General features: G+C 40.4%; 1 protein-coding gene across 1 annotated transcript; it reads left to right on the plus strand.

Annotated features, from left to right (window-relative positions):
* The first annotated feature begins 310 nt into the window (after window positions 1–310).
* LOC124861189 (NLR family CARD domain-containing protein 3-like) lies at window positions 311–15,229 on the plus strand. Its single transcript, XM_047354712.1, is given in 13 exon segments — window positions 311–404; window positions 504–559; window positions 1,945–2,066; window positions 2,150–2,251; window positions 2,350–2,466; window positions 7,910–7,982; window positions 8,086–8,308; window positions 8,442–10,055; window positions 10,058–10,235; window positions 10,481–10,647; window positions 13,382–13,646; window positions 14,221–14,264; window positions 14,413–15,229. Coding segments are annotated over 11 exon segments (3,384 nt in total). The 5' UTR covers window positions 311–404; window positions 504–559; window positions 1,945–1,989; the 3' UTR covers window positions 14,937–15,229.
* The last annotated feature ends 266 nt before the right edge of the window (window positions 15,230–15,495 follow it).

A 15,495-nucleotide genomic window follows, 5' to 3' on the forward strand; every position in this document is an offset into this window, starting at 1 on the left:
AGGTCCAAATTTCACTGTTTGAAAGTGAATCTAGACTGGATTAGTTTACACTGAAGATATACTAGACGTCACTAATTGTTCAGGAACTTCAAATATAAAATGCTTGTTAGCATGTGTTAAATTACTACAGTTACAAATAGTGAATCATAACAGATAAAGAACTCACTCTCCCCATTTCTCATTATTTCCTAATACATTTGACTTTCAGTTCTCATTTTCTTTGAGTTCAGATTTCTTAACATTTAGCAAATGAAAAGCAGGTTTATTCAGTTTTGTTGAATAGTCACCATAACAGTTGCTGTTGATGCAGTATAAACTGTAGATTTTCCTTTGGTATCATTTAATAACTAGATAGCCATAAGATCTGCTGGAGTTGAGTGTAATAAAGTGGGATCATATGATAGGTAAGTGCTGACACATCACTTCCTTTCAAGGAAGTGTTGACATGAAGTTTATGAAGTTTATGAACCTGCTGTGAAGCACTAACTTCTGTGACCTACAAGGAAAAACATCAGAGCATCAAGAGCCAGAGAATCCTGAAAAGAATATCTATCAACATGTGAGTACAGAGCACGCCTCAGTCTGGTTTAAATTCTCTCATTTCTGCTGCAACGAGCTTCTGAGCTTAAAGAATTACAGCTCAATAAATAATCATGTTGTATATGAACTATTCTTAAATCTAAATATGTACTGATGTGATTCCGTCACAAACTATAACACTGATATTGAAGACCCTCTAAAGGAGAATGTAATTACTGTAACCCATTATTTGTTGCCCTCACAAGTGAGAATTTATTCATTTTCCTGTTTATTTTGACAAATTATTGTGTTTTACATGAGATAGGATGTAAAATGCTGAACAATCAAATCTAAAGAGAAATTTACATGGAGACATGATCTCCTGAACTAAAACAACATCCAGAGTGACTCTAATGGCGACTGGGTCAGAAGTTTACATCCATTCCTCATGGGCATGAAGAATAATTTTAGCCTTTTAGCTATGTATTTGAACCATTCATTTTGCATGTATGTATACTTAGAAGCTCAAATATATTCATACACCCCTTACTAATAGTTGGTCAAATTTACCTTACCAATTTATCCCTTGGCCACCCGGGTTTTTGAATCTCCGGTAAGGTTCTAGCATGATTCTGTTGTGACATTTGACAACTTTATTGTAGAAAAGTTTACAAATTTAATCTCCAGAAGTTTAATGTTAGTCTGCTTTATTCATTCCAAACTCAGTTTATATGAGTTTGTTGTGCTGGTAAAACACAACAAACACAACATATGTAATGGACCACTACCCCTGACAGAGAAACAGTCCCACATGCTACCATCCTCAGGCATGACAGATGGCACAATGTTATTATGTTTAAAAGCCCATACTTGACTCCTCCAGTCTTCTTTTCTGTGTGAATAGCTGCAAATTTCAAACCAGTTTGAAGATGTCAGCTTTGGAGTGAGGCATTCTTTCTTAGTTGGCATCCTCTCAGTAAATGGTGATTTAAAACTAGCTTCATGGTGGACAGTGACACTGGTGTTCTAGCAGTTTTCAGTTCATGTCAGCTTGAGCTTTGGTTTCTGGGTTCTTCCAAAATGTCCTGACCAATTTCCTCTCACCTGAGGACAAGAATCAGACAGTTGAAGCATGAAAAACTGACAAATAACAGATCATGTTTAAGGGCTGAAGCTGCAACAGTGTTTACCTCAAACTGGGTAGTAAATGGTTTGAAGAAGTACAGCAGCTCATGTGAGTTTCTCTTTCACACTGCTGACTGTCTCATGGTTTTATCTTTTTTGGTGCTTCTCTCTTAAACATGTTCCTCAGTCTTTGGTCTGAGTTTTCCCTGATGTTTTACCTCAAGTCAACATTTTACTGGACCTGTGTTTCTTGGAGTTTTCTTCCTTAAACTGTAAAAAGGCCTTTTGTTTCCTCTGTAGTTGAAGGTAGAAGGTGTGTTTGTGAGCTGATGTGAACTGAGCAGCATGGATCAGTGTGAGGACAGAAAGGACAGACTCCCTCCCACTAAAGCCACTTTGTGTGAAAAACATGAGAACCTGAGGTGAGATCACCATTTCTAGCTGTCCAGGACTCTTCTCCTATCAGAGCTCAGCACTCACATCACCAAACCATCTTTATTCACAGGAAACTACTGGAACCAGAACCCAGCTGTGTGTCCTTTAAGAGCAGTGGGTCAAAGGACAACCCATTCAGCAACTTTAGAGCCCATTTTGCTTTGAGACAAGAGTAAGCTCACAATTTACCGATTTGACTAATTGGAACATTTAACTAAACTTAACTATCCAGGACATACCAAAAGAAATTCATAATGAAGTCATTTTTAGGATCCGAGAAAGATCTTACACTTCTGAGCCTGGATGTGGTCGTGTGTCCTTCAAGAGCAACTGGTCAAATGATCACCCACTGGTCAACTTTAAGAGACAGCCTGCCTCTAAATCAGAGTAAGTCAACATCTTTTACTCTGAAAAAAATACTGTCTCTAGAAATGATTGAAACAATACATATTTTACTTTAGCGATTCTTTTTCACCACTGTATAACGTATGCTATAATTTCAGATCAAGGTTAGTTCAAACTCAGCATGAGTTACTTTGAATTTCCCCCAGCATGTTAGCTGTTATATGAACTGTTATTTGTGTATTCGAGAAACATGTTTAACTAAAAAATAACAGCAAGTTAATAGAAAATGTAAAGGAGCAAGAAGTAATCTTGAACATATAAAGGCATTTATGTAATAATACAAATGAAATTTGAATTATACATAACAATCAAAGATCAGTGGTTTCAAAATGATGTAGTTTGGCTTACAGTCACATGATCCTGGAGTGGTTCTGAGTTGCGTGTTTGGTTGTCTCTCTCCCACCTCTTACTGTGCTGTTGATCTCCTTTGAAAATGAGACCAGTAGGAGTCAGACTCTTTACCAGATTGTCTTTGATTCTGAATATCTTACTTGCCTCTTCCCTCATGTCCTGTCAATGTTCTGGTCACTCTCTGGTTGAATACTCCAGAGTCATAGTCATTTGGAGAACTGACCAACCTTTACAAGAGCTCTCCATTGACACTATTAGTACATCCAACTTACAGTACCTGTTTGCATCACGAATATTGCATAAAAATGCAACTGAAAGCTGCAGGTAACTTTGATACAATAAGAGGAAATAGGTAAAAATAAGACACATGTTTGTCTGCAAACATGGCAAAGATCCAGAATATTGAACTGATCCTTGCAATTACAGGTCCTTCTCAAAATATTAGCATATTGTGATAAGGTTCATTATTTTCCATAATGTAATGATGAAAATTTAACATTCATATATTTTAGATTCATTGCACACTAACTGAAATATTTCAGGTCTTGTATTGTCTTAATACGGATGATTTTGGCATACAGCTCATGAAAACCCAAAATTCCTATCTCACAAAATTAGCATATCATTAAAAGGGTCTCTAAACGAGCTATGAACCTAATCATCTGAATCAACGAGTTAACTCTAAACACCTGCAAAAGATTCCTGAGGCCTTTAAAACTCCCAGCCTGGTTCATCACTCAAAACCCCAATCATGGGTAAGACTGCCGACCTGACTGCTGTCCAGAAGGCCACTATTGACACCCTCAAGCAAGAGGGTAAGACACAGAAAGACATTTCTGAACGAATAGGCTGTTCCCAGAGTGCTGTATCAAGGCACCTCAGTGGGAAGTCTGTGGGAAGGAAAAAGTGTGGCAGAAAACGCTGCACAACGAGAAGAGGTGACCGGACCCTGAGGAAGATTGTGGAGAAGGGCCGATTCCAGACCTTGGGGGACCTGCGGAAGCAGTGGACTGAGTCCGGAGTAGAAACATCCAGAGCCACCGTGCACAGGCGTGTGCAGGAAATGGGCTACAGGTGCCGCATTCCCCAGGTCAAGCCACTTTTGAACCAGAAACAGCGGCAGAAGCGCCTGACCTGGGCTACAGAGAAGCAGCACTGGACTGTTGCTCAGTGGTCCAAAGTACTTTTTTCAGATGAAAGCAAATTCTGCATGTCATTCGGAAATCAGAATCAGAATCAGAATCAGAATCAGAATCAGAATCAGAATCAGAAAAGCTTTATTGCCAAGTACGTTTTTGGACATACAAGGAATTTGTTTTGGCGTAGTCGGTGCAATACAGTACAAATTAAACAGTATAAACATATCTACAATATAATATAAATATATGTGCACAGTTTTAAGTGAGTGAGAGTAAATATAGAGCAGTATAAGATGCAAGAGCAATACAACAGTGCAGGTGATCATTGTGCAAGTAAAGCAGTGCAAGTAAAGCAGGAGTCCAAGCTGAGCGTTAATGTAACTCATAGAGTTACAAGTTACAAGTGTCCTGTCAGCAAAAAAAGGGGGGGTGTGGGGTAAAGGGAGAGTGTCAGGGTGGTTTCCGGGCTTTGTTAACCAGGCTGGTGGCAGATGGGAAAAAACTGTTCTTGTGGCGTGAGGTTTTGGTCCGGATGGACCGCAGCCTCCTGCCAGAGGGGAGAGTCTCAAAGAGTCTGTGACCGGGGTGGGAGGGATCAGCCAGAATCTTCCCTGCCCGCTTCAGGGTCCTGGAGGTGTACAGTTCCTGGAGCGACAGTAGACTGCAGCCAATCACCTTCTCAGCAGACCGAATGACACGCTGCAGCCTGCCCTTATCCTTGGCTGTAGCAGCGGCGTACCAGATGGTGATGGAGGAGGTGAGGATGGACTCAATGATGGCTGTGTAGAAGTGCACCATCATAGTCTTTGGCAGGTTGAATTTCTTCAGCTGCCGCAGGAAGAACATCCTCTGCTGGGCTTTCTTGATGAGGGAGCTGATGTTTGGCTCCCACTTGAGATCCTGGGAGATGATGGTTCCCAGGAAGCGGAAAGATTCCACAGTGTCAATTGTGGAGTCACAGAGGGTGATGGGGGCAGGTGGGGCTGGGTTCTGCCTGAAGTTCACAACCATCTCCACTGTCTTTAAAGCGTTGAGCTCAAGGTTGTTCTGGCTGCACCAGTCCAACAGATGGTCCACCTCCCATCTGTACGCAGACTCATCACCATCAGAGATGAGTCCGATCAGGGTGGTGTTGTCCGCAAACTTCAGAAGCTTGACAGACTGGTGACTGGAGGTGCAGCTGTTGGTGTACAGGGAGAAGAGCAGAGGAGAGAGAACACAGCCTTGGGGGGAACCGGTGCTGATGGTCAGGGAGTCAGAGACGTGCTTCCCCAGCCTCACGCGCTGCTTCCTGTCAGACAGGAAGTCAGTGATCCACCTGCAGGTGGAGTCGGGCACACTCAGCTGGGAGAGCTTCTCCTGTAGCAGAACTGGGACGATGGTGTTGAAGGCAGAGCTGAAATCCACAAACAGGATCCTGGCGTAGGTTCCTGTGGAGTCCAGGTGCCGGAGTCAAGATGCCAGAGTCTGGAGGAAGACTGGGGAGAAGGAAATGCCAAAATGCCAGAAGTCCAGTGTCAAGTACCCACAGTCAGTGATGGTCTGGGGTGCCTTTGTCAGCTGCTGGTGTTGGTCCACTGTGTTTTATCAAGGGCAGGGTCAATGCAGCTAGCTATCAGGAGATTTTGGAGCACTTCATGCTTCCATCTGCTGAAAAGCTTTATGGAGATGAAGATTTCATTTTTCAGCACGACCTGGCACCTGCTCACAGTGCCAAAACCACTGGTAAATGGTTTACTGACCATGGTATCACTGTGCTCAATTGGCCTGCCAACTCTCCTGACCTGAACCCCATAGAGAATCTGTGGGATATTGTGAAGAGAACGTTGAGAGACTCAAGACCCAACACTCTGGATGAGCTAAAGGCCGCTATTGAAGCATCCTGGGCCTCCATAAGACCTCAGCAGTGCCACAGGCTGATTGCCTCCATGCCACGCCGCATTGAAGCAGTCATTTCTGCAAAAGGATTCCCGACCAAGTATTGAGTGCATAACTGTACATGATTATTTGAAGGTTGACGTTGTTTGTATTAAAAACACTTTTCTTTTATTGGTCGGATGAAATATGCTAATTTTGTGAGATAGGAATTTTGGGTTTTCATGAGCTGTATGCCAAAATCATCCGTATTAAGACAATAAAAGACCTGAAATATTTCAGTTAGTGTGCAATGAATCTAAAATATATGAATGTTAAATTTTCATCATGACATTATGGAAAATAATGAACTTTATCACAATATGCTAATATTTTGAGAAGGACCTGTAGATTCCCATGGAAACCTTAGAATTGTGTAGCCTAAACAAAATAACTTTATACTCTGATGTTTATCAGCCAGAGCTTTTAATCTTTAAATGAATTGGTTAAGGGAATTTTTTATTACACTCCCTTTCACAATCTGCAGTGTGCTTTAAAACATCTTCATGACTTATTGATTTAGAAACACCTTTAAAACACAAATTTCTCTCTGATTTAGTCAACTGCTGTTACATTTTTAAGGGCCTTGCTCATGGAAATATGTTTATCTTGATCCCTTCTGCACCTGCTTTTTTGTGGTTGACAAGAGGAGCCTGATGCAGAATTTGGTGCTAAGATCTGTTGGACTTGAGGTTTTTGGTTGGCATTTAATTATTGCAATTTACAGCACAAATCTGATGCGGATACCTTGAGCAAATCATCCACACAAAATGAAGCAACGCGACTTGTTGCATGGCCCCTCAGATTCAATGCAAATTACTAAATAACATATATTTAGACCCTGGCACAGACTTGTTATTTTACAAATTTAATATAATTTCTTAAGGTTTAAGATGTCAGACTTTACAATGTGGGTGCTGCAGGAGAACTGCATCATGAATTTTCAACAAACATTGTTTAAGTGTTATTGCTCTCATGATTAGGAGTCAGGCTCTGAACATTTGAGGGGAGGAAAAAGAGAAGAAGATGGCTTTGGATGCACTCAGTAGTGGGCAAAAAGAAAACAGAAACCAAACACCATTTGCAGTTACAGTGACACCGCATGACTTTCTCAGAAAATTTCTGACACTGCTTAATTTGGGTTGCAGTTCATCTTTGTTTGGCAAAAAGCTAAGGTGGCCCTTGGTGCAGCTGTCACTGAATAAAAATCTCTGGTTCACGCTCATGATTGCCTATTGCCTGTGGCCTGTTGCAGAAAACACATGTAAATCGAAGAACCAAACTCTCATGACCCCCTTTAGTGTAACATAAAGTATGGCCATCTGCTACACAGTCAGGACCAAAGCCACATTGCTTGTCTATAATCTAAGGTTTGACTCCAAAACCCTATATTAGGCTTTCCCTGAGAGGCTGAGAAGTATGATCACTTTCTTCCGACTGCTTTCTTAAAATGTGGGACAACTACCCCAGGGTGCCACTCCACGTGTATTGTCCCAGTGTTCCATGTTATACAGAAGAAACATGCCAACCGTGAAGGGCCAACAATGTTCACAGCTTTTGGTATATTTGTGCTATTCTTGTCCATCCCTGGTGCCCTGCCACTGGGGAGCTTTTCAACTACCACACAATGTCTGTGTGGCAGCCTCCTCTGCCACCAGATCTAACACACTAGCAGGTCACATTCAGTTGATAGCCCTGTCCTTCTCTTCAACCAAATGTCCAAGACATAATGCGTTGGTCTGGTATAGCAAAAGGGATATCAAACTCTCGCCCAAGTGTCTTGGTACCAGTACACTAATGAAACAGGCCCCAGCCCTAGCTTGTCTCACAGTTTGCATTGCATTGCTAGCACTATTGTCAGAATGAATTTGGTTAACAACAATTAATTTCTCTTATCTCTATCTACTATGCAGATTGGTCATAAAGTCTGTAAATCTCTAAAATTTTGAGTTGTAATGTGATAACCACAGCATCCTAAGGTTTTACTGAAAACTATTTTAATTATTACTTCAATTTTTAAGAGTGGACCAACAGAACATCCCCAGTGGCCAGTCAACCAATCAGTATCAAACACAGATGGACTCCATATTTATGGTCTGTATATGTACAACAACTACCTGCTGAAACCAGTCTACACAACATGGATCTGTTTATTGGTTCTATGATTAGTCAGATGTGTTATATTGTTCTGTTCCAGCTGCTGGAGGACAACATCGTGACTTTTGTGAAGAAGGAACTACAAAATATCCAGAAGGTTTTGAGTTTTGATTACCCAGAATTTGCAATGAGTCCGGTGGAGAGTGAGGAGAGGCTGGAGGATGAAGAGCAGAGGAGGAGCAGCAGAGAGGCATTTGAGAAGATCACATTGTATTTCCTAAGAAGGATGAAACAAGACAACATGGCTGACTGTCTGCAAAGCAGTAAGAGATTTATTTAGCTAGATCAGTGATGCATTTACCCAGTGAATGAAAATATTGTTTCGTTATTGAAGTGATTTTCTTTTTCGAGAAACATATTGTTTCAATACAAAATCTTGTTTTTATCCTTATTAAGAACTTTTTGCTGCACTTTGTCATCGTGAACTTAAATCTGGTCTGAAGAAGAGGTACCAGTGTATGTTTGAGGGGATTGCTAAAGCAGGACGTCCAACCCTACTGAACCAGATCTACACGGAGCTCTACATCACAGAGGGAGGGACTGGAGAGGTCAACCGAGAACATGAGGTCAGACAGATTGAAACAGCTTCCAGGTCACCAGACAGGCCAGAAACAACAATCAGACAAGAAGACATCTTTAAACTCTCACCTGGAAGAGATCAACCAATCAGAACAGTGATGACAAAGGGTGTGGCTGGCATTGGGAAAACAGTCTTAACAAAGAAGTTTACTCTGGACTGGGCTGAAGACAAAGCTAACCAGAACATCCAGTTCATATTTCCATTCACCTTCAGAGAGCTGAATGTGCTGAAAGAGAAAAAGTTCAGCTTGGTGGAACTTGTTCATCACTTCTTTAATGAAATAAAAGGAATTAGCAATTTTGAACAGTTCCAGGTTCTGTTCATCTTTGATGGTTTGGATGAGAGTCGACTTCCTCTGGACTTCCACAACAAGGAGATCCTGAGTGATGTTACAAAGTCCACCTCAGTGGATGTTCTGCTGACAAACCTCATCAGGGGGAAACTGCTTCCCTCTGCTCGCCTCTGGATAACCACACGACCTGCAGCAGCCAATCAGATCCCTTCTGAGTGTGTTGGCATGGTGACAGAGGTCAGAGGGTTCACTGACCCCCAGAAGGAGGAGTACTTCAGGAAGAGATTCACAGATGAGGAGAAGGCCAGCAGAATCATTTCCAACATGAAGACATCACGAAGCCTCCACATCATGTGCCACATCCCAGTCTTCTGCTGGATCACTGCTACAGTTCTGGAAGATTTACTGAAAGCAAAAACTGGAAAAGAACTGCCCAAGACCTTGACTGAGATGTACATCCATTTTATAGAAGTTCAAACTAAAGTGAAGAAGGTCAAGTACGATGGAGGATCTGAGACAGATCCACACTGGAGTCCTGAGAGCAGGAAGATGATTGAGTCTCTGGGAAAACTGGCTTTTGATCAGCTGCAGAATGGAAACCTGAGCTTCTATGAATCAGACCTGACAGAGTGTGGCATCGATATCAGAGCAGCCTCAGTGTACTCAGGAGTGTTCACACAGATATTTAAAGAGGAGAGAGGGCTGTACCAAGACAAGATGTTCTGCTTCGTCCATCTTAGTGTTCAGGAGTTTCTGGCGGCTCTTCATGTCCATATGTCATTTGTCAAGCATGGTGTTAACCTGCTGGAGGAAAAACACCCTACGCTTAATTGGTCTACACTTTTTAAGCATCCAAAACAACAATATTTACATCAGAGTGCTGTGAACAAGGCTTTAGAGAGTCCAAATGGTCACCTGGACTTGTTCCTGCGTTTTCTCCTGGGTCTTTCAGTGCAGACTAATCAGATTCTCCTACAAGGTCTGCTGACACAAACAGGAAGTAGCTCACAGGACAATCTGAAAATAGTTCAGTACATCAAGGAGAAGATCAGTGAGAATCAGTCGGCAGAGAAAAGCATCAATCTGTTCCACTGTCTGAATGAACTGAATGATCATTCTTTAGTGGAAGAGATCCAACAGTGAAGAGTTCAGGAAGTCTCTCCACTGGTCAACTGTCTCCAGCTCACTGGTCAGCCCTGGTCTTCATATTACTGTCATCAGAAAAAGATTTGGATGTGTTCGACCTGAAGAAATACTCTGCTTCTGAGGAGGCTCTTCTCAGGCTGCTGCCAGTGGTAAAAGCTTCAAACAAAGTTCTGTAAGTAGTGACAGAATTTGGGTTTAGGCAGCAGGTTTATTGAGCAGCTAGTAGCCGATTATATTTGGCAAATTACCTGCAACAACCATTGGTCAAATTGACGTCAGGATTGTAAGAGCTTTTTAATACTGGTCATTTCAAGCTTGTGAGCAGAATGGTGCATTTTTGATTTTTTAACTAAATTTGCTTCAGTGCAAATCTAACCCTTTAAATGTCATCTAGTATATTTACAGTTTTCTCTTCAGACTGGGTGACTGCAACCTGTCAGAAAGAAGCTTTGAGGCTCTAGCCTCAATCCTCTGCTCTGAGACCTCTAACCTGAGAGAGATGGACCTGAGTAGCAACAACATACAGGATTCAGGAGCAGAGCTGCTGTTGTCTGGACTGAAGAGTCCATACTGCAAACTCTCAGGTCAGATTATTGTCATACAATTTCTGTTGCACAATAACGTATAACATCTTTCAGGACAATTTAAGTTTAGACACAAATGTATTCAGTTTTTTTTTTCTTTTTCTAATGGTGTTGTGATTGAAACGTCAGGCTTAATTTCTTTGAAATATTTTTGTAAAATGTGGATTGAAATAGACAAAACCTTTTATATGTAGTTAGGCCCATGTTCTAGACCTCGGTTGCCCAAGACTGGTCCTCAAGAGCTATTATCCTGTAACCTGTAGACCCATTCCTGCTCCAACACACCTGCAACAAATAACTGAATTGAAGATGTGTTGAAGAATTCAATTCAATTCAATTCAGTTTTATTTATATAGCGCCAATTCACAACACATGTTGTCTCAAGGCACTTCACAACAGTCAGGTATATACATTCCAGTTAATCCTAACCATTGAACAGTGCAGTCAAAGTTAGTTATTTATTCAAATTGGATAAAACATTTTTCTGTCTAAGGAAACCCAGCAGATTGCATCCAGTCAGTGACTTGCAGCATTCACTCCTCCTGGATGAGCTTGTAGAGACAGTGGACTGTCACTGGCGTTGACTTTGCAGCAATCCCTCATACTGAGCATGCATGTAGCGACAGTGGAGATGAAAAACTCCCTTTAAACAGGAAGAAACCTCCAGCAGAACCAGGCTCAGTGTGAGCGGCCATCTGCCACAACCGACTGGGGGTTAGAGAGAACAGAGCAGAGACACAAAGAGAACAAAGAAGCATTGATCCAGGAATACGTTCTATGGGAAAGAAAAGTAAATGTTAATGGATGTAGCTCCTTTAGTTGTTTCATCTAGAAAGAAAGAACAGATAAACTCTGAGCCAGTTTTCAAGGTTAGAGTCTGAAAGAGAGCACATATAGTTAGTTACAGTTAGAAGTGATGCAGCTTAAAGTTGCATGATGGTAGCTCGCAAGGACTGGAGCTGGACACCCCTTCTCGACCTACCAGAGGACAAAGGTTGAATCCCTAGTCTTGCAAATTATTTTCTCCTTCTCCAAACAACCCATGCCTTTACATCTGTGCAGCAATGTACATTCATGCAAATGGGATCAAAGCACCAAGGTCAGTGTACAGGTGTACATTGCACATGCGTATAGCTGGGAATACACTACATGACTTTCACAGTGTTTACAAATATTTTACATTAGTTAGTTCACACTAACAGACTACTATAGATTTTTGTTCCACAACTGGAAGACCAAGGATGCCACACACAGCACCTTCGGAGAGATAACAGACTACAGGACCTATCAAAAATCCATCTAAAGCCAAATGAAGACATCAAACTCAGGAGGCGAGAGTTTGAAGGGTTAATAAACATACCAGTAGGTGGCGGTAAAATAAGATAAGATATAAGATATTCTCCAAAGTTGGGCAGACTATGTATCTGTTACACTCACCTAAAAAAAATGAAAGTAATGCAATTAAAAATACTTTAAATTTAAACCCACAAGGCAATTTATCAAATCAAAATGATTTGGATAGTGTTTATGGTGTTTTTGTGAATTTCTTCTTTTCATTTGCAGTTTTTTGTGGGTTTCAGAGTGACGTTCAATGTCGGCTTTTTTCTAAAAAATACTATTTCAGTATAGCGTTTGGATGGAACCGAGCAAACACAGATTTTTGAATTTAGGATATCGTTATTGTAATTAGAAAACATTTTATTCAGAAATATAAATTCTTTAAATGAATTGCTGCTTTAGGAAATGTGATTTAAACATCTGTGGGTTGTATAAAACCCTGGATCTTCTGACAGAGGAGCTGATTAAACGTGGATCTTTGAGACACCCTGGCATCTGTATTAAGCATACTCTGCAAATACAGGAATGTGCATCATTAAATTACAATGATTGATGGATGTTAGGTCTTCATTAAAACATGGAAAAACCACATGAAATGAAATGGAAGTTATCCATTCTCAATAATTGTTGTTGTCAAACCTTTACCACCAAACATAAATTTAGTTTAAAACCTAAAGGCAAATATTTACTGCTTCATTCGAGAACTTAACAGAATGCACTAAAATGTCAATTTCAAAGATCACATTCTTCCCTACCTAGTAGCAACAGATCCTTCTGGTGTGGCTACATTGAGGTAGTGGTGCTCAAAGCCCTTGGTCATGACACTGGCTTGAATGCAGATGAACTGGGAGAGCTGTTTAGCACTGCTTGTAGCTTCAATTAGAAAAATAATGTCACATCAAGCAATACTGCTGAGACATTCAGGAGTAACGAAAAAGTATTCTAGACTGTAGTCCATATGGTGGACTCTAAACCTTTAGGTCTGTGTAACAACTTTTACTGGTTTTGGCGTAGTACACTGTCACAAAGAAACCAAACATCTACTAGGAGGTTTTAATGAGGCAGTAGAATAAGATTAACAAAGAAAAATCTTAATTGGAATAGGCCCTTTCATTAATTTTTGTGCTTTGAGTAGAAGTAAATGTTGCTGACCCTTGTTTCTCACATTTTGCCCATCCAGAACATGTCTGTAGTACACATTGCCCAAAACCGTCTCGCTTCAAATAAACAAAAAAGTCAGAAGAATGGATGTATACAGGTTGTATTGTTTGGGTTTTTGTTTTGTCTTAAATCTATTTTCATCTTGCACTTCTATAAACTAATACTGTTAATGGACAAATAATTGCAGCACACAATATATTGTAGTAGGTCTAGAGGTGATACTTTGCTTTCTTTCTGTTCATGTTTTTTCCAACTGCCAATGAGTTGAGATACAAATTCATAAGAACACATTTTAAAGCTAATCATGTTAACTTATTTCCTGTTATGCTCAGGTCCTGTAACCTCTCTCTGAGAACTTGTGAAGATCTGTCAATTATCATTGGCTCCCAATCCTGTTGTCTAAGAGAAGTTGATCTACATAACAACAACCTGCAGGACTCAGGGGAGAAGTCACTTGCAGCCAAACTAAACATTTCAAATTTTATTCTTGAAATTTTCAGGTAGGAAGTTATCAAACTATTTGAAGTGTGTCTTTGATATGCCTGCAAAATAGTGCTTTATTATGGGTTAATTTTATATTTCTCAAGATTGTTATCTATTTTTTTTACCTGTAATCCACTAATAACTCATGTACATGCATGTGCTTAAGATAGGTCACACATTTTGGATCAACGTTTTAGGTTTGGTTCGGTGCTGACAAGGAAATTAGATTTATGCTTAAACTTGGCAATGTCAGGAATTTACAGCTTCTTTAATATAGGAGATGTGTCCAGATGATGAAATGATCCTTTATCTGTAAAGAACAATGGGCACCACAGTTGGCCCCGCAGTAAAGGGCACAACTCTTGTACGGAGTCCCCGACACAGCTGTCACGGGTTTGAGTTCCAGCCTGTTTACGTTTGCTGCATCTCCAACTAATTTCCCGTCAGCTCACTTTCGGGAAAAAGTTAGAAAAATAAAGGCCACTAGTGCCTAAAAAATATTTTTTAAAAGGAACAATCTATGTATGAGAGCCATATAATATACATGTTTGTTGCAGAAAGAGCCTGATGGTCTGACTCCCCTCCTTTCAGAGAGCCTGCTGGAGTCCGATGGTTGAAACCAGGTCTGAGGAAGTGTAAGTATGTTTTTCATTTAATTCATGACAACAAAATAGCTCACATTCAACCATCTTCAAACTGTCCATCACTCATTCAGGAGTCATCATCAAAGTGTCAATAATTGATCAATAACTGCAGCTGGATTGTGTTTGTTCTCTCCATCAGATTCCTGTCAGCTCACAATCGACACAAACACAGAGAACAGAAAACTCCAACTGTCTGAAGACAACAGGAAGGTGACACATGTGGAGGAGCTTCAGGCATATCATCAACATCCAGACAGATTCGATGAGTGGCCTCAGCTGCTGTGTAGTGGTGGTCTGACTGGTCGCTGTTACTGGGAGGTAGAGTGGGAGGGAGGAGTTTTTATATCAGTAAGTTACAGAGGAATATGCAGGAAGGGATGCAATGATGACTGTGTGCTTGGGTGGAATGATCAATCCTGGAGTCTACACTGCTCTGAGGATCGATACTCTATCTGTCACAATAACAGAGGAACACCCACCTCCTCCTCCTCCGTCTCTAACAGAGTAGCAGCGTATGTGGATTGTCCTGCTGGCATCCTGTCCTTCTACAGAGTTTCCTCTGACTCACTGATCCACCTCCACACCTTCAACACCACATTCACTGAGGCCCTCTATGCTGGATTTGCAGTCTGGTCTCCTGGTTCCTCGGTGTTTCTGTGTTGAATTGAGCAGAAAGAGCAGAAAGTAAAAAAATGGTTATACTTGTTGTGGAATTTTCTTAACAATCTGTTTCTGTTTCATGAATGAAAATTAATCTTAGTCCTTTAAAGATGAAATCTTAGCTTGTTTTTCAGACATTTCAGCATGATTGTGTTTGTGCTGAATTGCACCCACAAGTTGATTTATTTTAACTTCATAAATGTGTCTGTTTTCTTTATTTCCCCAAACATTTTTAATCCCAAAATATTGTAATATAAATGTGAGATTTTAATAAAAATATTCAAACAAAAACCTTTCATATTTAGACCTTGTTATTTTGTTTCATCAGCAGTTTGTACCTGTATAATGTATACATTTGTGATGGGATATGATGAAAAACAAATCAAATTAATATATGTCTTTGTAATTAATTAAATGGGATTAATTACATTATTTATTAAATACCAATATTTTACCCAATAAAGGTTTTTCAGTTCCAATAAATAGACAAAATTTGGTTTATGATGATGCAATTTCTACCAAAATTTTGTGGAAACAGGAATTTAGTGGCTTCATGCAGAGG

Source organism: Girardinichthys multiradiatus, chromosome 24, assembly GCF_021462225.1.
Source record: "Girardinichthys multiradiatus isolate DD_20200921_A chromosome 24, DD_fGirMul_XY1, whole genome shotgun sequence".
Taxonomy (NCBI): domain Eukaryota; kingdom Metazoa; phylum Chordata; class Actinopteri; order Cyprinodontiformes; family Goodeidae; genus Girardinichthys; species Girardinichthys multiradiatus.